The sequence below is a fragment of the Gossypium arboreum genome, chromosome 2, assembly GCF_025698485.1.
Source record: "Gossypium arboreum isolate Shixiya-1 chromosome 2, ASM2569848v2, whole genome shotgun sequence".
Lineage (NCBI taxonomy): Eukaryota > Viridiplantae > Streptophyta > Magnoliopsida > Malvales > Malvaceae > Gossypium > Gossypium arboreum.
The window spans coordinates 13,231,093-13,253,909 of record NC_069071.1 but is presented as its reverse complement, the minus strand read 5'-3'; the positions used below and the strand labels follow the sequence as shown (position 1 = coordinate 13,253,909).

The 22,817-nt window shown below is 33.8% G+C and overlaps 1 protein-coding gene across 1 annotated transcript; it reads right to left on the bottom strand.

Annotated features, from left to right (window-relative positions):
• Positions 1-15,327: 15,327 nt before the first annotated feature.
• Positions 15,328-22,300, bottom strand: LOC128284216 (uncharacterized). The gene is made up of 2 exons (XM_053022070.1): positions 21,824-22,300; positions 15,328-15,603 (listed from the first exon to the last, which is right to left on the bottom strand). The coding sequence occupies exons 1-2, from the start codon at positions 22,298-22,300 to the stop codon at positions 15,328-15,330; spliced, it is 753 nt and encodes a 250-aa protein (XP_052878030.1).
• Positions 22,301-22,817: the final 517 nt, after the last annotated feature.

The following is a 22,817-nucleotide window of genomic DNA, read 5'->3' as shown; positions in this document are numbered from 1 at the left end:
TCTTTTTTAAACCCTTGCAGACTGGATGTGTTTCGGTGTGAGTGGTGTGGTTCCAAGAGAGTGATCCAAGCAAGACTTGCATTATTTCGTAGGTGTTTATTTATTTGTTTATGTTTTGGAAAATAAAGGCAATAGGTAGAATTATTACTTAATTATTTCCATGATATTTTTGATGTTTTCATAGCTTATTTACTTTTAGAATTCATGGACTTAGATCGTGATATAGTGATTTCTTGCTCGAACACATTTTTTATGTTTGAATTGATATTACAACCATTTTGATGTTTATTTGATAAAGTCGGATATGCATGATAAATGGACTTAAGTTGGAATGGACTATATGCTTTTATATGTTGTGTTTTTGCTGTTTAGAGTAGTGGTATTGATAATCAAGATTTAAAAATGATACCTTCATGATTTGTGAAAGTGCAGGAAGTCAGTAACATAATTTGGTATTGATACCATTTCACGAGTATCAATACTTGAGGTAAAATAATCGATACTTAATGAAATGTGCTGATAATTTCTAAGATTTTGATTTTAAGTGAGAAACAAAATTCTATTTTGGTATCAATTTTCCAAGTAATATCGATACTATTTGAGAGAAATATCAATACCTTTGATATAGTATCGATACCTACGTGATTTGTTTCGAAATTTTACTATGTGGTTCTAATGCATGTTTAACTCTCCTTTTAATTTCACTTGATGAATAACTATGGTGTGTAGTGGTGGGATAGAACCTTTTCTCATAAATTGAAATTGGACTGCATTCATAAGCATTTGCATAGATATAAATATTGAGATATTATTGTTATGAGTTGATTTGAAATACTGAAATTCTAAACTTCTATTCAATTGTGATAATTCTATTAGTTGATATTTTGTACAATTTGTCTACTGTTTGCACTGGCTTTCTTGTGATTGAACTCACACTGAGCTTCGTAAGCTCATCCCCCTCTTACTTCCATCTTTACAGACAACCTACCATGTTAGGACGCTGACTTGGCATACGAAGGACTCGGCTAGGATTGATCTTTTTATTAAAAAGTATTTTAGATTTACTATTTAAAATTTCTATTATTTTGGGACTTGTATTATTTTATTTGAATTATGGCATAAGACCTCAATTTTGGGTTTGTTTAGCATGCATGGTGGTTATTTTGAATTTATGATATTAAAACATGAAATTAGAATTAATTATGCATAAAATTATTGTGATTTTATTTAATTAAAACTAAGTTGAATTTTACCTTTCTGCAACTGGATTATAAGTAAGTTTTGAATAATAAAGAACTTGTAAATTAACTAAGTTTTTGAAAGTTGTAACTATTACAAGAAAGAAAAACTAAATAGGTTTGGTTAACTCGTGAGTTTTCTATAAATGGGCTAAGTTTTCTTCTAAGATAAATAAATGTTTTAATATGACTATTTTAAAAACTCTGATAGCTTACTGAGCCATTTTGATGGCCAATGTGATCTTTCAAAATTGGGCCGAACGGTTAGATTGGGTTGGGGAGGTTACATTTGACGGTATCAGTGCATAGGTTTATTAAACTCAGACTATGAATTTTTGAATGAGTCTGCATGTAGTAAAAAAAGGTATTTTAGGAAACCCATGCCGCAAGTTTTTGAAAAAAAATGATTTTCATCAAGAAATTAAATCCAAGACTCCAATGTCGATCCTACTCTAGTTACTCTGACTCTCAAAATTTAAGATAAACTGTAAATTGTGATCGTTGGACTATAAATACTTAAGAAGTAGCTAATGCCTAAACTTTTTGTTTGAAAATTGTAGATACACTTTAGATCTAAGATTTTCAAAAGTGCACTATAAACACTTGAGGTAGACGTTATAGAGGTAGGCCTTGTAGGGCCTCACCTATAGAGCCACCCATTTTTCAGGGAGAAAACCCAATCCATAAGGAGGAGTACATAGAAAATTCTATCGCCAATGGTGGTAGAAGCTATATGAATTGAGACAATGCAGTGTCGCAAGCAATACTGAGGGTTTTGCAAAGGGTTATTGAGCCCAAACTGGATTAGGGAGCCATGGATCTATTACAGAGAGGCTCCAATCGAATGGGGTGAAAATATTTAAAGGTGTTCCTGGAACAATGCCTATTATGGTTGAGTAATGGATGGAGTTGACAGAAAGGATTCTAGAGGATCTTGATTATACTCTAGAAAAAAAACTAAAGGGAAATGTGTCCTTGCTTAAAGAAGAAGTCTATCGTTGGTGGCAATCTGTTGTAAATGGTGCACACAAGTTAAATGTTAGACCTGTGAATATTTCCAAGAAGCCTTTCCAAAGATGTATGTGGGTATTAGATATGTGGAAGCTCACAGACTCGAGGTTATTGAGTTAAAGCAGGGAGATAGGACCGTGTCAGAATACGAGACTGAATTTCTGAGGCTCAATCTCTATGCCCAAAGAATGGTTACCACAAAGTAGGGTAAGTGCATAAGGTTCGAAAAAGGATTGTATTAGGATCTCAAGATATAGGTTGATCAACACCAAGAATGAGTTTTTTAGACCCTAGTGGAGAAATCCAAAATCATGGAAGAGATCAAACAGTTATAATGAGAAAGATGGGAGAAAAGTAAAGTCTCGGCTAAGAGAGACTCCGGTTCCAAGGGGTTGAATTCCCATCCTATGAAACGAGCCAAAGAGGGCAGACTGCAACAAGAGTTTAGTGTGACTGACTCTAGGGGTTGGATTCCTCACTGTTCGTACTGTGAAAAATGTCCCTAGGGTGAGTGTTGGAAGAAATTGGGTGTTTGTCTTAAGTGCGGGTCGGTGGAGTAAAAATTTAAGGATTGCCCTCAGCGGATTGAGCAGGCGCAACCTTCACCCCAAAATTAGGTTCAAAATTGGAGATCATGTTAATTAGTGCAAAGGGTAGAGGTCAAAATAAGGCTATAAATACCATAGCAACTGGTGCAAACTGAACTGAGGCTAGACAACCTTCCTTTGTTTAAATAGTTAGAGATCATGAGATAAAGATATGTCCTATGTCATCACAGATATTTTACCCTAATAGACATAAACCAACCTATCCATAAGTTGCTCGTAATATGCTTGTTAAATTAGAAAACGGGCTAGAGAGAACCCCTACTGATATTATCATAGTAAGGTCATAGGATGTTTAAGAAGAAGTATTGCATGGAACTGAATGGAAATTAGAGTTGCGTAGCGAAAGCGTGGTGGTTGTTTTGAAAAGAGGAATAACGAAATTTGTGGTTAAACAATTGATGTGTTAAAAGGGAAATTTCGAGGACAAAATTTTTTAAGGAAGAGAGAATAGTCACACCCTAAAATATAGGGGGTTAATCAAAATGGATAGACAAGAAATAAGACATAGGTTGAATGGTTAAGTGATATTGCATCCATCCTAGATGTCCTAAGCTCAAACCTCATTCCTCCAATTTCTTTTCCTTTTGTTTTAAGCAACATAAGATAAAAACCACACTAAAAGAAATACTATTAGGGGTAAAAACAAAATAAGAGATAGGCTTTAGGCCTAATGGTTAAAATGCTAGTTCCCTTCCCATTTACCCAAGTTTGAGCCACACCCTTCCCTTTGCATTTCCTTTTTAATTCAGCCCAAGTTTTATGTAAATTACACTTGCCACCCCTATGGTTTAGAAACCCTAGAAACTTAGTCCTTTCTACTCCTAGTTTGATTAGAATAACTATTTTTTTCATAATTTTAGTAAAACTCCTCTTCATCATTTATTTATTTATTCATTTTTTCTTGTCCTTCTCTTTTCTCTTATAATTGCACCATATTTTTATCCTTGAACTATTGATCATTTTCTTTCTCGTATCAAACCAACCCCACTTGTTTATTTCTTGACGATGTTATCGTCAAATAGCGTACTTTATCATTGCCAAAATTCATACCTATTTTAGATGCATCAGATCATATTTGATTGGGAGAAATGTTGATTAAACTCCCAAAGACAGGATAAGGGCCACAGCCACATGGTCATGTGCCCTACAAACCCTAAACTAGTTTGAATCTCACACGACCAAGAACCTTCCACACGGTCATGTCCCTCCTATAAGTTAATTTTGCAATTGCCAGACGACTATAGTTTGTTACACGGCTTGGCCACATAGCCATGTAACCCTTCCTCGTGGCCTATAGCCTCTCACACGGCCTAGCCACATGGTAATTTGTTGCCTATTTTACAGTTTTACCTAGAATTTTATGAATTGTTCAGTTTAGTGCCTAAATAGACCCCGAACTATTTCAGTGCTTTATTTCATTCAATTGAGTCCCTGATAATATGAGTAACAGAATCCATGAATCTAATTGACTGAATTATTACTATATATGCATGATATGAAAATAGTACATGTTTACTGTCACTGTAATTCTGATTATCTAACAATGTTTTCCATACCACAGTGTTACTGATTGCATGACATATATGCCTACTGCTATTGTTAAACCAAATACATGTTAAGCAAGTTTATTACTACTGTCATGCTCCATCATAAACATGATAATTACTACTGTGTATATATATTTTTATAAGCATGTCATTGTTGCCATATTGATTTGTTATAGCTTGTCATGTTGTATTGCATGGGGTGGGAAGATTTTAATGGAAGAAGTAGTCAACAATTTATTTGCTTCACCAATGGTTTATCCATAAAGTATTTTAGTCGATAGTTTATCTACTCGACCAATGGTTTATCCACAATGTACTTTTATCGTCAATTATCTGCTCGACCATTGGTTCATCCATAACATATTAAGATCTTTTATCTGCACCCATGTATGGTTCATCCACCAATATCTTTAGTCAGCAGTTTATCTGCATGACCAGTGGTTCATCCACAACGTATTAGCAACTTTTATCTTCATATACAGATGGTTCATCCACCAATATTCTTATCGTTAGCAGTTCATCTACAACAATCAGTGGTTTATCCATAATATGGTGTAAAGGTAGAGGACTTTTAGGGAACTCCTACTATGGTGTATACCAGTGGGGTAGGACCTTTTTTGATAAATTGGAATTGTATTGCACTCATAAGCATTCACATAGACATGAATATTGGGATATTATGGTGATGAGTTGATTCGAAATACCAAAATTCTAAATTGTTGTTGATTCGAAATACCAAAATTCTAAATTGCTGTTCAATTGTGATCATTCTATGAGTTATACTATGTACGATTTTCTATTTTTTGCATTGGTTTTCTTGTGATTGAACTCACATTAAGCTTCGTAAGCTCACTCCCACCCATATTATTTCCATATTTATAAGCAACCAACTAGGTTAGGGCATAGACTCGGCATATGGAGGACTTTTCTCGAATGAATCTTTTTATTGAAAAGTATTTTAGATTTAGTATTTGAAATTTTTGTTATTCTGCGATTTGTATTATTTTATTTTATTTGTGGCATGGGACCTTGATTTTGGGTTTGTTTAACATGCATGGTAGTTACTATGAATTTAGAATATTGAAACACAAAATTAGAATTAATTATGCATAAAATAATCCTGATTTTACTTAATTTAAACTAAGTTGAATTTCATCTTTCTGTTGCTAAATTATAAGTAAATTTTGAATAATAGATAACTTGGAAATTAACTAAGTTTTCGAAATTTGTCACCGTTATAAGAAAAAAATAAAGTAAATCGGTTTGTTAACTCATAAGTTTTCTGTAAATGGGCTAAGTTTTCTTCTTAGATAAAAAAAATTTTTAATATGACTATTTTAAAAACTCTGATAGCTTATTGGGCCATTAAGGTGGCTAATGTAATCTTTCGAATTGAGGCTAAAGTCTAGGCCAGGTTGGGAAGGTTACTTTTGGAATTGTCACGCCCCAAAATCTAGGGAGTTAATCATAATGGATAGACAAAAAATAAGACAGAGGATGAATGGTTATGTGATATTGCATCCATCTTAAAAGTCCTAGGTTCAAATCCCATTCCTCCCATTTCTTTTCATTTTATTTTCAGCAACTTATGATAAAAACCATACTAAAATAAATACTATTAGACGAAAAAATTGAACTAGAAATAGGCTTTGAGCTACTGGTTAAAACGCTAGTTCCCTTCCCATTTACCCAAGTTTGAGCCACACATTTCCCTTTCTATTCCTTTTAATTCTTCCCAAATTTTAGGTAAATTACCCTTGCTACCCCTAGGGTTTACAAATCCTAGCAATTTAGTCTTTCCTAATCCTAGTTTGACTAGAATAACTATCTTTTTTTTTATAATTTTAGTAAAAGTCCTTTTCATCCTCTATTTATTTCTTCCTCTTTTCTCTCTTAATTATAGCATATTTGCATCCTTGAACTATTGATTATTTTCTTTCTCTTATCAAACCAACCCCATTTCTTGAATTCTAAATGATGTTAGAATTATCGTCAAATAGCATCCTTAATCCTTGCCAAAAATCAAACTTGTTTTAGGGGTATTAGACCATATTTGATCGTAAGGAACGTCGATTGGACTCCCAGAGAAAGGTGTGTTTTCTTTTACAAGTGAATTGGGGTAAACCATGTCTAGGATTAGGGCCACCTGGTTACCCTCATAGGCGTGTGGACCACACGGGTGGACCATGCGACCCCTCACATGACCATGTGCCCTGCAAACCCTGGGCTGGTTCAAATCTCACACAACTGTGTCCCTCCTGTGGGTTAATTTTGCAATTGTCACACAACCATAGTATGTTATTAGGCCTGGCAACACTCTGTTACAAGGCCTAGCCACATTGTAACACCACAAACCCGGCCCAGACGTTATGACCGGATTCGACATGCCACATCGAAGCGTTCAAAACATTTTATATTGTTGATCCAGAAAAACTTACTTAGTGTTTTAAAAGATAATTTCATTATAGGTTAAAGTGAATGGAAGCTGTGCACCAGGTAGGAAACAAGAAAAGAGGTGGTGAGTCCATCGGACTGCTTAAGTACCAAGCTCCCTTCGGATCCAATCCTAGACATGCATACCGCCATTGCCACGCCTTAACGTCATGGATATTCCTAGGAAACCGATTTGATTAAGTCATTTTTAGGAAAAGTGATTAATTTTGGAAAATACTTTCATTGCGGAAGCTTTGCTTGTTGTCGTGTTATTTTGAAATCAATTGTTGTTTTTGAAAATGCTCCCTAAAGCTATCCAATTTCAACAGTTAAAATAAGTAATACCTATCTTAGTAATACATATTAAAACCATCAAAAATAATTACACGGCCTTATTACATTTTAAAACCCAAAACTTCAAACGTAAATAAAAGGATGTCCAGTTCATCAGAAGAAAATCAAACTTTCGAAGCGGTGGCCACTCCAATTCCCTCACGACCCAAGCCCACTATGGTTGGGGATTACATGCGTGGATGGAAATAAAAGGGTGAGTTTGGGGAAACTCATGTGTAAATTAACCCAACCATAGCCTATATCACTCAAACCACGTAAATGAATAAGTTGGCCTTAGCCGCAATGTAAATTCGAATAAAGCCCATAGGCCCATAATGTAACGAGCAGAACAAATATTACATGTTTATGCGAAACCCAACCAGATCCATCCATAACACCCCGCATCAGCCTTTACACCATGTGGGGAGACTACTCGACCCACCCAACCGCTACACACCACAGAAATCACAGCGAGGCTGCCAGATATAGTGACGAAGTCACTAGATATAGATATTGTGGCAAAGCCACCAGAACAGATATATTTGGCAGAGCCACCAGATCAGATAATCGTGGCATAGCCACCAGAACAGATACATGTGGCAGAGCCACCAGATCAGATAATTGTGGCATAACCACCAGGATGCTTCCTCCATAATATAACCCATGTCCCCATGCAACAGATATATACTCATGGCATACATCATACAGAATCAGATCGTCATGCTTTTCAGTCAAAATTAACCCTAGGGGTATAACGGTAATTTTACACCTAGGGGTATAACAGTAATTTTCCATACATAGGGTATTATAGTAATTTAGCTACTTTTAGGGTTTTCATGCATATCCTAACTATTTACGTACTATCAGAACACTTACCGTGCATACTTACCGAATTGGGCCCGTTGGCCCATGAACCCGATCTTTGGCCCATTAAGCCCAAATTATCAAAATGTACGAAATCGCGCATACTGCAGTTTATTACTTTAGATTACCAAATATACAAACCCAACTACCTTATGAGCATTCAGACATCAGAATTCCCAAAATACCGACTTTTCGGCATTTCGCTTTTCGGCTTTTGCCAATCTAGTCTATGAGAGGGTGTCATTACACACATTTGCATGACGATATGTCGATTGAGATCCACACACGAACCGCCTACAATTGGATTACTAACACATTAATCTAACTATTCAAATACAAACTACGATTAACCCCTTACAATATTCGCCAACCACACCTACAGATCATAGTAAGCTTATAAGAAATCAATAAGCAACTCATTAACAAATTTTTGTCAATGTTTACCACATAATCATAATTTCACCGCAAGCTGTCTTCCCGAGCAACAGTCACTAAATTATTTATAACTGGAGCTACGAAACTCCAAATCAAGTGCAATTAATTTTCCCTGAAAATAGACTCATATATCTTCTATCCATAAAATTTTCAGAATTTTTGGTTTGGCCAATCAATACCAGATTTTTCTTAAAGTTTCCCATGTTTCACTGTTTGACTAATCTGACCACTCTTCATTACAAATCAAATTTCTCATTGTACAGAATTCAAAATATGTTCTAGTTTATTCCATTTGAAACTAGACTCATTAATTTTTAATTACATAATTTATGCAGCTTCTAACTCATCTCCCACAATTTATCAAAGTCATGTTACTGCTGCTGTCCCAAGCAGATTTATTACCAAAACACTCTTTCACACCTAACTTGCATGCTTGTTATTTAAACATGTATATCACCAATCAATCATCACATATCTATGATTTTACTTAAGTATAATCTCCATTTCATCATTTTAAAGCACAACATGTTGGCCGATTTTTCCCCTTAGCATCTAAGGCACATGCATGATCATTTGTGGCTCAACTTCACCTATCTTCCATTTTTCATCAAAAGAACATGAAACAACAACCATTTCATTCATTTTAATTCATGACCAAATGCTCACAACACACCCAAAAACCAAAATATGCTTCAAGAGTTAAGGTAGAATTAAGAAGAACTCATGAACATCAAGATAGAAGCAAACTACCATGAACTTACCTTCAATTTTCTTCCCCAAGTGACCGAACATTCAAGAGCTTTCTCCTCTCCTTTCTCTTCTCTAACTTTCGGCTATGATGAACAAAGATGGAAAAAACTTTGTTCTTTTCACCCCTTTTTCTTTTAATAAAACTTCATATTTCATCCATTTAATTCTTTAATACAAAAGACATGAAATGCCCATCATGGAACATTTACCTAAACCATTATCATAGAACATTTACCTAACCCATTATCATGGAATATTTACTTAATCCATTATCATGGAACATTTACCTAACCCATTATCAATTTGTACCATGAATTATGGATATCAAGTGCTCATATTGTCTACAACAACATGATGGCTGGCCACTTCATGTAAAATGGGAGGTTTGTCATGCAAATCCTCCTATTTTGCACTCCTATTTATTTTGCCACTTCAATTTAGCCTATAGCATTTTCAAACATTTTCACATAGGTCCTATTTCATAATTTCACCCCCTTTTTCTTATGGAACAAAAATTAACTAAAATTGCCAGGTTCTATCTTAAGCTTGGGCCTTCTAGAGGCCCACTAACATAATTAAACCTATGCCAACATTCATAGAATTCCCGAAAATTGGGGCGTTACACACATGGCCATGTAACCCTTCCACATGGCCTATAGCCTCTCACACGGCCTGGCCACACGGCCGTGTGTCCCCTATTTTTATAGTTTTGCCTAGAATTTTATGAATTGTTTAGTTTAGCCCCTAAATAGACCCCGAACTATTTTAGTACTTTATTTTATTCAACTAAGTCCTTGAAAATATAAATAATGGAACCCATATATGAATCTAATTGACTGAATTATTACTATATATACATGGTATGAAAATATTACATGTTTACTGTGACTGTAATTTTGATTATCTAACAATGTTTTTCATACCACAGCGTTACTGATTGCATGACATACATGCCTACTGCTACCATTAAACCAAATACATGTTAAGCAAGTTTATTGCTATGGTCATGATCCATTATAAGCATGATAATTGCTAATGTATATATATTTGTTATAAGCATGTCATTGCTATCGTATTGATCTGTTATAGCATGTCATGTTGCACTGGGGTGGGACGATTTGAACAGAGGAAGTAGTTGGCAGTTTATCCACAATGTATTTTAGTCAGCAGTTTATCTACTCGACTAGTGGTTCATCTACAACGTATTTTAGTCAACAGTCATCTGCTCGACTAGTAGTTCATCCACAATGTATTAAGCAACTTTTATCTGCACCCATGGATGGTTCATCCAGCAATATTTTTAGTCGTCAGTTTATCTGCACGACTAGTGGTTCATCCACAACGTATTAGCAACTTTTATCTTAATAGACAGATGGTCTATCCACCAATATTATTATCTTTAGCAGTTCGTCTGCAACGAACAGTGGTTTATCCACAATGTGGTGTGAAGATAGAGGAATTATGGGGAACTCCTACTGTGGTGTGTACCAGTGGGGTAGGACATTGCAATTGCACTGGATTCATAAGCATTTGCATAGACGTGAATATTGAGATATTATAGTGATAAGTAGGGGTGAGTATTCAATCGAGTCGAGCCGAACTGAGTAAAAAAAATTCAAGTTAATCGAGTTGACAAATTCTATTTTAGCAACCAAACTTGATTTGAATTTTTTTTGAATTGAGTCAAAATTTTTGATTCAAGTCAGGTCGAGTTAACGAATCTTATTATTTATAGTCAATGTTGCATTTTTCATAGACCGATTAATGAACTAGTAGATGAACTACAAGATTATTTAACTACAAAAACAATATAATTGTTTTGCCTTTTAACTTTAGAAAAGGTAAACATTTATCAAAACTACATAGTTTTGTCGTTTCTTATTCGGATTTTCGAATAACTCGAATTATGTAATGAGTTAAACCGAAAAGCTTAATTTTTTATTCGAGTTGACCCGAATAACTTGATTAACTCAAATAACTCGAACTATTTAATTCAAATTTTGAATTTTTTATTGAGTTTTTCGAATCGAATCGAATTTTTCTCACCCCTAATGATAAGTTTATTCAAAATATCGAAATTATAAAATACTATTCAATTGTGATCATTCTATGACTTGATATTTTGTACGATTTGTCTATTGTTTGCACTGATTTTCTTATGATTGAACTCACACTAAGCTTCGTAAGCTCATTACCCTTCTTATTTCTATCTTTACAGAAAACCCACCAAATTAGAACGCAGATTCGACATATGGAGGACTCGGCTCGGATTGATCTATTTATTAAAAAATATTTTAGATTTACTATGTAAAATTTCAATTATTTTTGGACCTATATTATTTTATTTGAATTGTGGTATAGAATTTCGATTTTAGGTTTGTTTAGCATGCATGGTAATTATTTTGAAATTTAGAATATTAAAACATAAAATTAGAACTAATTATGTATAAAATTATCCTTTATATTTGAATTAAAACAAAGAAAAGTAACATTATCTTTATATTTCCTTTGTCATATTTTAAATTTGTTTGAAAAAATATGTACAAATTTTGTTTAATTCAATTAACTTATTGAAGCAATTGAAATTAAAATTCTCATTAATTATAGTTAACTACGGGTATTACCTAACTATTTGAATATCCCGAAATTTGTGTATGACTTTTTTTTTTTAACTAAAGTGAGTATGATTTGAGATAAGTTTAGTTTAAAAATTGAAATGATGAATATGAATGAAAGGAGGAACCCTTTATTGGTGTGCTGAGAGCAATCGCCAATTATACCCTTTAATGTGTGAAAATTGATTTTTTCCTTCATTTAAACTAGAGTGTTTAATGTTAATAGTAATGATTAAAATAGAAAATGAAGTTTTGTGTAAAAGTTGGTTGAGGTTAACATTTGAAAAGAAAACAGAGACTAAAAAAGGTGTGAAATAATCTCTTTGACCAAAGTTTCATGGTTGTCAACCATGCAAGTGAGCTGGAAATGGACCCTCTATAACCCAATATCTTGTCAAATTTTGTTAGTATTGTTATCACAACATATACTATTTTCAATTTTGATGGCTTCAAAAAGAGAAATCACATACATATGGGTCTACCATCATCAACAAGGAAACCATATCTTAATTTGTACCTAATGCTTTTATTTTTGTGGGAACAAGCTAAACCTACCTAACAAACAATGCATTTTGCTTTTCAAATTACCGACATCATGCTTGGCACTTGGCAGTGTATGGGAAAGAAAAATTTAGGACTCTTTACTCAACTAACCCAGAAAATATAAATATTTATGAAAATAATCCAATTTAAAAACAATAATGAAAATGATCTAAAATCTACGTGTCAATCGGTGCCAACTCCCATCATCATGCAATTATTGCCTGTTGATTGGCCTAAAATTAAAAAATATATTTTTTTTGGTATCGACTGTAACACCCCAAACTCGGCCTATACGTTACGATCGGATCTTGAGAAATTATATTAACTTATTTAAAAACTTCCAATTCAATCAAACTTAGTGTGCGCTTCGAAAATATAAAATTCAAACAAAACTCTCACAAATGTTTAGTAAAACTTAAGTTTGGAATATTTTATCTCGGACCCAAAATTTGAATTCGAAATCATGTGTTTTTTCAAAAAAGTACTAATGTTGGTAGATCATTTCCAAAACCAAGGCAAACATACGTTAAAAACCATTTAATTCTTTATGGAAAAACACTAAGTGATTACTTAATCCTCACAACGAAAATTTCAAAAATTTTAATTTTGAAAACTGAATTTTCAGTGTCGAAACCATTTTCTAAATCGAGTCTTGGAAAATGGGAATCGATTTAAAAAACGAAAACAGGAGTCGCCACCAATCTTTTTAGGTGTGATTGGATCACCTTTAAAACATTTTGTTTTAAAATCATTAGTTTTGGTCCACGGAATAAAAGAACGGGATCGGGAGTCGGTTACGTACGAGGAAGGATTAGCACCCTCGTAACTCCCAAAAATTGGTACCTAATTGATTATCAAATGTCTTTAATGTCGGAAATTTAAAAAATTTTAAGATGTAATCCTCTTTAAAATTCTTTGATTTTGAAAATTTGGGTTCACTCGTATCAAAACATTGGCACTAAGTTAACCTTTTGGAAATCCCTATCTCGAAACGACAAATCGCCACATCTAATAAGTTAGGACACAACGCTTTGAAATTCCAAGACAGTTGCTCGTATTTTGAAAATCTTAAAAACTTAGAAGGGTACTTGACTATTCGAACTTAACGAGGAAAGTTGCAACCCAATAAGTTAGGGCACTACTTTTTCGAAATTTCCAAACACCAAGCATTGCCTTTATATTTTTTTGAAAATTTTGGAGCCTTGTCTTTTTAAAGATAATGTATGGAGAAGTGTACTATATTATAAATCATAATAATATATTAGTGTACTAGGTAGATAAAAATGAATACTACAATAAAAAGAATAATATATATAAAGCAAAAAGAATGCAAACAAAGATATATGTATAGCATGTATTGAAAATGAATAAACAAAGTATATAAACATACGGAATAATATTTAAATGATGCATGACATAAAAACATAATCAAATAATGTATGATATACCAATAGTGTCAATTTGCATATAATTATAATAAAATAAACTTAACACATACATGATACATACAATATAAAACATATAGAAGAACTAATAAAAAAAGTAATTGATTGCTAACAAAATATACATACAATTAAAAAACAAGACGTTTCATAACCATTTTAAAATAGTATATAATATATAATATAATAACATAGTAACAAGAATAAAAGAATAATAATTATATAATAATATATTGGTTTGAAAGTATGTAAGAGATTTCATAATATAACAATATTAGTTTAAAATGAAATAATATATGTATAGTCAATAAATATAAAAAAATGAAATATGCATATAATGTGAGTTAAAAATATGATTTAATAATAATAATATACATTTTAAAATAATATATAATATAAACATAAATAATATAATTTATATACATGATATATATAAAAAAATAAATAACAAAAAATAAAACATAATAAAGATTATATAATAAAATGTAATATAAACATATAAGAAAAATAATAGATATAATATAAAGTAACATATAAAACAATATATATAATTAATAAATATAATATATGTGAAAATATAATAATATATAAAAGAGATGTAAAGTAATATTTAAGAAAAATAATACATAATAAGTAATAATAATATATAATTAAAATAATACTTATAATAAAATAATTTTATAATATATAATATAAAAGTAAAATTAAAATAAAGCAAATAATAAAATATATATATATAGAATAATAAATATAGGACTAAATTTAAAGTTTAACAAAATTACAAGGCGAATTTCAAAGAAACAAAACTGAATTGAGGCCCTATTTAGAACGCGCGTAAAATTAGAGGGACTCACTGGGCAAAATACCCTATTCCCAAAACGGCCACGTTTCTCATAATATAATTTAACAACTGTCAAGGCCTAATTAAAACTAAAATAAAATAATAGGGCCAAATCATAAATGAAATAAAGTTTAATTGTAAACGTAGAAGGACCGATTGGGAAATTAACCCAATTTTAAAAAATGCGCGGATCCTCCCCCGGTAATCGGGTCAACACGTGGATCCTGGGGGTCGCAGAACGACGCCGTTTCGTTCAAGCTATATAAGCTACCTTCTCAGTTTAAAATTCATTTGAACCCTAATTTTAAAAAAAAAAACTAAAAAATTCTCTCTGGAAGAGAGAGAGGAAGGGAGCTCTGGTTCTGGCCTTCGTACGCCACGCGCCGGTCCACGCGCCCACGCACCCACGCGCCGCCCTAAGGGCCACTGTATATGAAGATCGGAGGGTTTAAAAATCCTCGTCTCTCAAGATCCAAAACAGGTAGTTCTTCTCCTTTTCAAATACCCTTAGTATTTTGCTAAACAGTTCATATATATGGGCAAAAAAAAAAAATAGAGAACAAGTCACTCGATTATCACCTTTGAAACTGTTTGTATTTGTTTTTTATTTCCGTATCTGTGTAATCTTTGCAAGGGTTACAAAGGCATTTTATAGCCTACTGATTTGTTACATAAGGAAAGAAATCTCTGATTTCTTGGATCTTTGACTGATGTGCTGTGATTTCCTTGCCATTTTCTGCTCTGCTTTTTCGCGTATCTGCTGTTTGTTTCCTTTTCTTGCAGGCAATCGAGCGAGGGATCTGGCAGTGACCATATTTGGTGTAGACGCTGCGTAATCGATCACGGCCGATGGAGCCTTGGTGATGGTCATGACATTCATGACGTAATTTGGGGCCAGACCAAAGGACGACCGATGATCGGGGCGTTGATAAGCATTGAAGCCCTTTGGGACAACTCATTAAACAGTGGCCTCGATTTGGGGGTTGCTTGACACTCCTCGAAGCTTCCAAAAATGTTTGCGGCGCCACAGTATTCAGGAAACCCTAGGGTTTTCCCTGTTTCTCTTAAGTCTGTTGGGCCTTTTGGGCTGTTTTGTTTTGGGTCAAGGTTTGTAATGTAATGGGTTAGGTCTGACTTAGACTAGCAGGGATAATGAGTCTGACGGGCTGCTGGGTGTAACGGGTCTTATTTGGGTTTGGGTTTAGCTTAGGGGTATTAGGTATTGTTTTAGCTATTGGGTTATACCCGGATATGGGTTTTTGTATTTGGGCTTTGGGTAGCAACAGTAGGCCTGGACTTTCAATAGACTTTTTAATAAATGTTTATTTATTTATCTAATTTTTCTTTATTTAAACCCGGTCAAATTTAGGCTATTACAGCTGCCCCTCTTTGCTTATTGTTGTGTAACAGGAATCAAGCAAAGACTCATAGAAAGACCCAAAATTGATTGGTTCTATGATCTTCAATCTGCTTTCCGCCGAACATAGAGACACTAATTCTGCTTCTTCGATTTGTAAGGATGTCAAATCATCTTGAGTCTATTTAAGAACATTTGAGAGTCATAACTGCAATATCCTCGATTTGTTCCTTGTAAACACAAGAATACCAAATCATCTTGGATCTGCTTCAGTATAAAAATCTAAAGGTTAGATCTGTTGTATTTGAGAACGTCTGAGAGTCAAATCTGCTATGTCCTCGATTTGTTCCTTGTAAATACAAGAATACCAAATCATCTTGGATCTGCTTCAGTATAAACATCTGAAGGTTAGATCGCTATATTTGAGAACGTCGAGAGTCAAATCTGCTATGTCCTCGATTTGTTTCTTGTAAACACAAGAATACCAAATCATCTTGGATCTGCTTCAGTATAAACATCTGAAGGTTAGATCTACTATATTTGAGAACGTCTGAGAGTCAAATCTGCTATGTCCTCGATTTGTTTCTTGTAAACACAAGAATACCAAATCATCTTGGATCTGCTTTAGTATAAACATCTGAAGGTTAGATCTGCTATCTTTGAGAACATCTGAGAGTCAAATCTGCTATGTCCTCGACTTGTTTCTTGTAAACACAAGAATACCAAATCATTTTGGATCTGCTTCAACATAAATGTCTGAAGTCTAGATCTGTTGTCTTCATTTTATTTCCCATAATCATAGGGCTGCCATGTTGAAATCTTTGATCTTCATGACCTGTAAGATGAGTATGTGCTTATGCCTAACTATGCTATGATTGAAATGAGTCGAATGCCCTTAACATGTTATGACGCAAAGTGCTGTGAATATGACCCTTATCTCAGGTGTCATTATTTGTAACACCCCTATCCCGTATCCGTCGCCGAAATAGGTAAAGGGGCATTACCGGACTTGAAACTCATATCCGAACAGTAAAAATTTTGAATATATATATATATATTTTTAAGAACGTTCCTTTAGGTAAATACTAAAGACAGTCAGGGATACAATTTAACTGCTATAAGTACACATTCAAAAGATGCCATTTTCGCATAGCTTATATACATTAACCAAAATATTCTTGACCAATTGGTCTATTCTTTACATGCCATAAAATAATTCAAAACATAACAAGAATAAGCGGTGGATAGTGATAGTGTGACTAGTTGTCGACGATCCCGAGCCTGTAGCTTCCAGATGAGATCTATAAAACAGAGGAAACAAAGTAAACGGAGTAAGCATTACAATGCTTAGTAAGATTTAAGCAGTGTCAATAGATAACAATCAAATTATAACATAGTTGTTCGTATTTTTATTTCACTCTTCCTTCGGGCATACCATCCCTTTACCGAATATGCCCATCTCATCATATATAATAGGCAGATAAATTCTCACTTGATAGTGATCTCTTATAAACATAGGTACATTACATATTTTCACCTAACTTTCCACATTGACCAAACGCACAATAATCATAGAACAGTTTTATTGCTTTACTCACATATGCATCACATAACGACCTTGTGATTTAGTCCAAATCAAGCTTAAATATAATCTCAAAATACATACCTGACCAGCTTAACGCATTGAACGTATTTATTACCAATTGTTACTGTGAAGTCGTATAATCTTATGCTTTACTCAAATCTTCAGTGAAACCTTTAGCTCGAACAGTCCCCACACGTAGTTATCGGGTCTTACCCGGACAAAATCTCCACACGTAGTCATCGGGTCTTACCCGGACATAATCTCCACACGTAGTCATCGGGTCTTACCCGGACAAAATCTCCACACGTAGTCATCGGGTCTTACCCGGAATATATTTCCAAGTTTCATGTATATTTATTCACATGTTACAACATTCACATCGACTGTCATATTTGTAATTCATTTGCCTCATCAAATATCTAATAATACACACCTTTCACATTTGGTCATTCGGCCACAATATACACACATCTCCTACATATTTCACACTAGCCGAATCACTAGCCATTCGACTTTACCACATATACATATCTCATACATATTTCGCATTAGCCATTCGGCTTTACCACGTATACATATCTCATACATATTTCACACTAGCCATTCGGCTTTACCACGTATACATATCTCATACATATTTCACACTAGCCATTCGGCTTTACCACGTATACATATCTCATACATATTTCACACTAGCCATTCGGCTTTACCACGCATACATATCTCATACATATTTCACACTAGCCATTCGGCTTTACCACGCATACATATCTCATACATATTACATATCTCATACATATTTCACACTAGCCATTCGGCTTTACCACTCATACATATCTCATACATATTTCACACTAGCCATTCGGCTTTACCACGCATACGTATCTCATACATATTTCACACTAGCCATTCGGCTTTACCACGCATACATATCTCATACATATTTCACACTAGCCATTCGGCTTTACCACGCATACATATCTCATACATATTTCACACTAGCCATTCGACTTTACCACATATACATATCTCATACATATTTCACACTAGCCATTCGGCTTTACCACATATACATATCTCATACATATTTCACATTAGCCATTCGGCTTTACCACACACATATATATTTATCTTGTACATCAATTTCAGCAATAGCTCATAAGCAACTCAAATAGTTTCATCAATGTTTACAACAAATTCACATATTCACTACAAGCTGTTTTCCTGAGCAATAGTCACTAAATTATTTATAACTGGAGCTAAAAAACTCAAAATCAATTGTCGTTAATTTTCCCTGAATATAGACTCATATATCTTCCATCCATAAAATTTTCAGAATTTTAGGTTTGGCCAATCAATACCAGATTTTTCTTAAAATTTCCCCTGTTTCACTGTTTGACTAATCTGACCACTCTTTACTACGAATCAAATTTCTCATTGTACAGAATTCAAAATATTTTATATTTGATTTCATTTGAAACTAGACTCATTAAGGAGTCTAAGAATATAAATTTTATCTTATAACCATTTTTGTACAAATTATAATGATTTTCTAAAAACAGAACAGGGGATTTCGGAGTCATTCTGACACTATCTCACACAAATTTAAATATCTCTTTATAGGAAATTTCTTTGCTTACACGGTCTCTTTTATAAGAAACTAGACTAATTAAGCTTTGATTACATATTTTATTCGGCCTATAATTCCACACTAACAATTTATAGTGATTTTCTAAAATCACGTTACTGCTGCGGTCCTAAGCAAGTTATTACAATTTGCTCTTAAATTTCCAAGTCCAAACACTTATGAACTTACCATTTGAGTTTAAGACATATCATGGCCTCATCATATCTTATTAAATCAACTCATTATGTCCTATTATGATTGAATTTACTCAACGTTTAATCACTTAAAACTTACCTCGGAAGTTGCCAAACGATTACGACGGCTATTCGATCACTTTTTCCTTTCCCTTATCCAACTTTGATCCTCTAGGCTCTTGAGCTAAATCAAACAATTTACTTCCCAAATTAAACATAGTCATACGACATCCATATACATTTTATACTAGCCGAAATGTACCATCAATATATACTTTACTCAAATAATTTACATTGGCCGATCATGTATAATGTTTTGTAGCTTAATAAATTTAACATACATTATGTATTCATAATATTTGTGCAGCCAATTATCCATGGTCATACACACACAATCAAAAATAAATACCAAATTTTCATATCCTTTATGCCCTAAGCCGAATACACTTGTCATGTTCACCTACATTTTTCAAGTACAACATTCTCATATTCGGCATTAGTATCAAGCATAATAGCCAATTCTTCCCACCATTTCCAAACCAATTCATCAATGCAATCATACCATTACAAATCAACTTAAAATAACCATATCTAATAATCAAATACCTATAGCATTGCACATTTCTCACATAGCAAGTACAACTAAATTCATTATTAATATATATATATATATCTAAACACTTAACTACAAGATTTAATCACCATTATCAAATCATAAAACAGCTTATAACCATCATCTATATTTACTTCACATAAACCGAAATAACCATTACATCATCTTTAAAACACTTAGCATTTTACCCATTTAATCAAGCCAAATCTCAAGACCATTCCATCACACAAATTATACCATAAATCATACTTACAATTTAAGTTAATGCATGACCGAAAATCACCATCATTAACATCATTATCAAACCAAAACCAAAACACATCTATCATCCGTATACCAAGCTTACCAAAACAAACTACTATGAGTTTCAAGCTTATTGACCGAATCTCAAACCTCAAAATTCTAAGTTTAATCTATGGGATAAGTAGAGTTTGAACTAATCATCTCAAACATGCATAGATTTTCAAGAATCATTCAATACATACCTCATTCTAGCCATCTTCTAAGCCAAAAATCAAAGCAACCAAACTTTCTCCTCCCTCCCTTTAGGCTACGGCAATGGAGGAGAAGAAAAGACCCAACTTTGTTTTTTTTTTTCTCACCCTTTTAATTATTTAATTCCTCTTATAATTTATGACATATAATAACTTGATTTATTATAAAACTATTTGATATTATTTAACTAAAATATAACATACAAAATGCCAAAATGTGTCATTCATGCCCATCCTTGCCGTCCACTACCAAGAAAAAGGAATGTTTGACATGCAAGTCCCTCATGCTTCAAACCATGCAATTTTTAGCCACTACCAATTAACCTATGACATTTTCAAGATTTTTCACATAAGCCGCTTTTTATTTATTTCACATCCAAATGACAAAATTAAAGCATGAAATTTTCACACATACTTATTCATAAATAATAAGCATAAAATATAACAATTAATTATTTTTGTGGCTCGGTTTTGTGGTCCCGAAACCACTTTCCGACTAGGGTCAAATTAGGGGTGTCACATTATTCATTCCTTCATTTCTCTTTCTCAAAACTTTATTCTTACTCAGCTTGTAAGCCTTCCTCCAATGCTATGATCTACTGAGGATGTCTGTAAGAATTGAATCATCCATTTCTTTTGAACTGGAAGAAAGAAATCCCTCGAGTTCCTTCATTCCTCACTTACGTGAATTTCTTGAACAATTGTCCTGTTTTAGTTTCTTGTATTATCTAGAAATTCCAAAGTAATGTGCAAAACTTCGTTTGTGAAAATATTTTAGTTCATCTATCATTATTTTAATGCAACATACTTTAAAAATATTGAGAGATGAGTAAATCTTTGAGAATAATTGGATTCGAATTGTTAATAGTACAAAGGAAATAAGTCTAATAGCATATCTTTAAGAAGAAATAGAATCTAAAGATTGCAAACAGGATAAAAATCAGATGCTCTAAATATCGCCGCTTGAGCATCTATACATTAGTTCCCCGAAGCCTTGCTTGAGTTCGACATGTGTTTAAAAGATCCAAAGTACTTTGTTGATGCCCCAATGTACACTGTGCCTCACTCTCTGTCAAGTCAAATATAGCAAGGTTGCTGTATACCCTTCAAAATTTGAGCTGCCCTTTCAGGTTTTCAACTCAAAATCCCTTTAGTCACAAAGTGCCCTTTGTGGGTTTTCAGCTTGGCCTCTCCATTATTTGTTTTTCAAAATTCAAGGTGCCCTTTGCGGGTTTTCACCTTGGATTCTTTTCGCTTTTAGACAAAGTACTTTTTGACTGAGTCTGAGTTCACCAGATTGGGTAGGCTTTTTCCATCCATTTCTGTCAAAATCAAAGCACCACCAGAAAAAGCCTTCTTCACGACGTATGGCCCCTCCCAATTTGGCATCCATTTTCCTCTAAAGTCCTTCTGAATGGGAAGGATTTTCTTTAGCACAAGGTCCCCCTCACAGAATTCCCTTGGACGAACCTTTTTATCATAAGCTCGTATCATACTCTTCTGGTACATTTGACCATGTCGGATAGCCTTCAGCCTCTTTTCCTGAATCAAGTTTAGCTGGTCATATCGAGATTGAACCCATTCAGCTTCATCTAACCTTATCTCTGTTAAAATTCGGAGAGAAGGTATTTCCACTTCAATAGGTAAAATTGCTTCCATCCCGTAAACTAATGAGAATGGAGTTGCCCCAGTAGAAGTTCTAACGGACGTTCGATAAGCCAGGAGTGCAAACGGTAGCTTTTCATGCCAATCCCTATAAGTCTCAGTCATCTTTCCCACTATTTTCTTAATGTTCTTATTGGCAGCCTCCACTGCCCCATTCATCTTTGTATTATAGGGTGAAGAGTTGTGATGCTTGATTTTGAATTGGTCGCAAACCTCTGCTAACATTTTGTTGTTCAAATTCAATGCGTTGTCGGATATGATCCTCTCAGGCATTCCATACCGACAAATGATTTCCTTCTTCAAAAATTGACTTACAGCTGACTTGGTAACATTTGTGTAAGAAGCAGCCTCTACCCATTTTGTAAAGTAGTCAATTACTACGAAAATAAACCGATGTCCATTCGAAGCTTTCGGCGATATTGGTCCGATGACATCCATGCCCCACATGGAAAATGGCCATGGAGATGTCATGACATGTAAAGGTGAGGGTGGTACATGAATTTTGTCCCCATAAATCTGACACTTCTGGCATTTTTTGGCATAGTTGATACAGTCTCCTTCCATAGTGGCCCAGTAATAGCCAAACCTCATGATTTGTCTTGCCATCGTGAACCTATTTGCA

Excerpts from the sequence above, each read along its gene's own strand:
- LOC128284216 (XM_053022070.1), bottom strand. The coding sequence starts at position 22,300 with ATGACTGAGACTTATAGGGATTGGCATGAAAAGCTACCGTTTGCACTC. Across the intron at positions 15,604-21,823 it reads GAAAAAGCCTACCCAATCTG|GGCTTCAATGCTTATCAACG; the intron begins GTGAACTCAGAC and ends GTTGTCCCAAAG.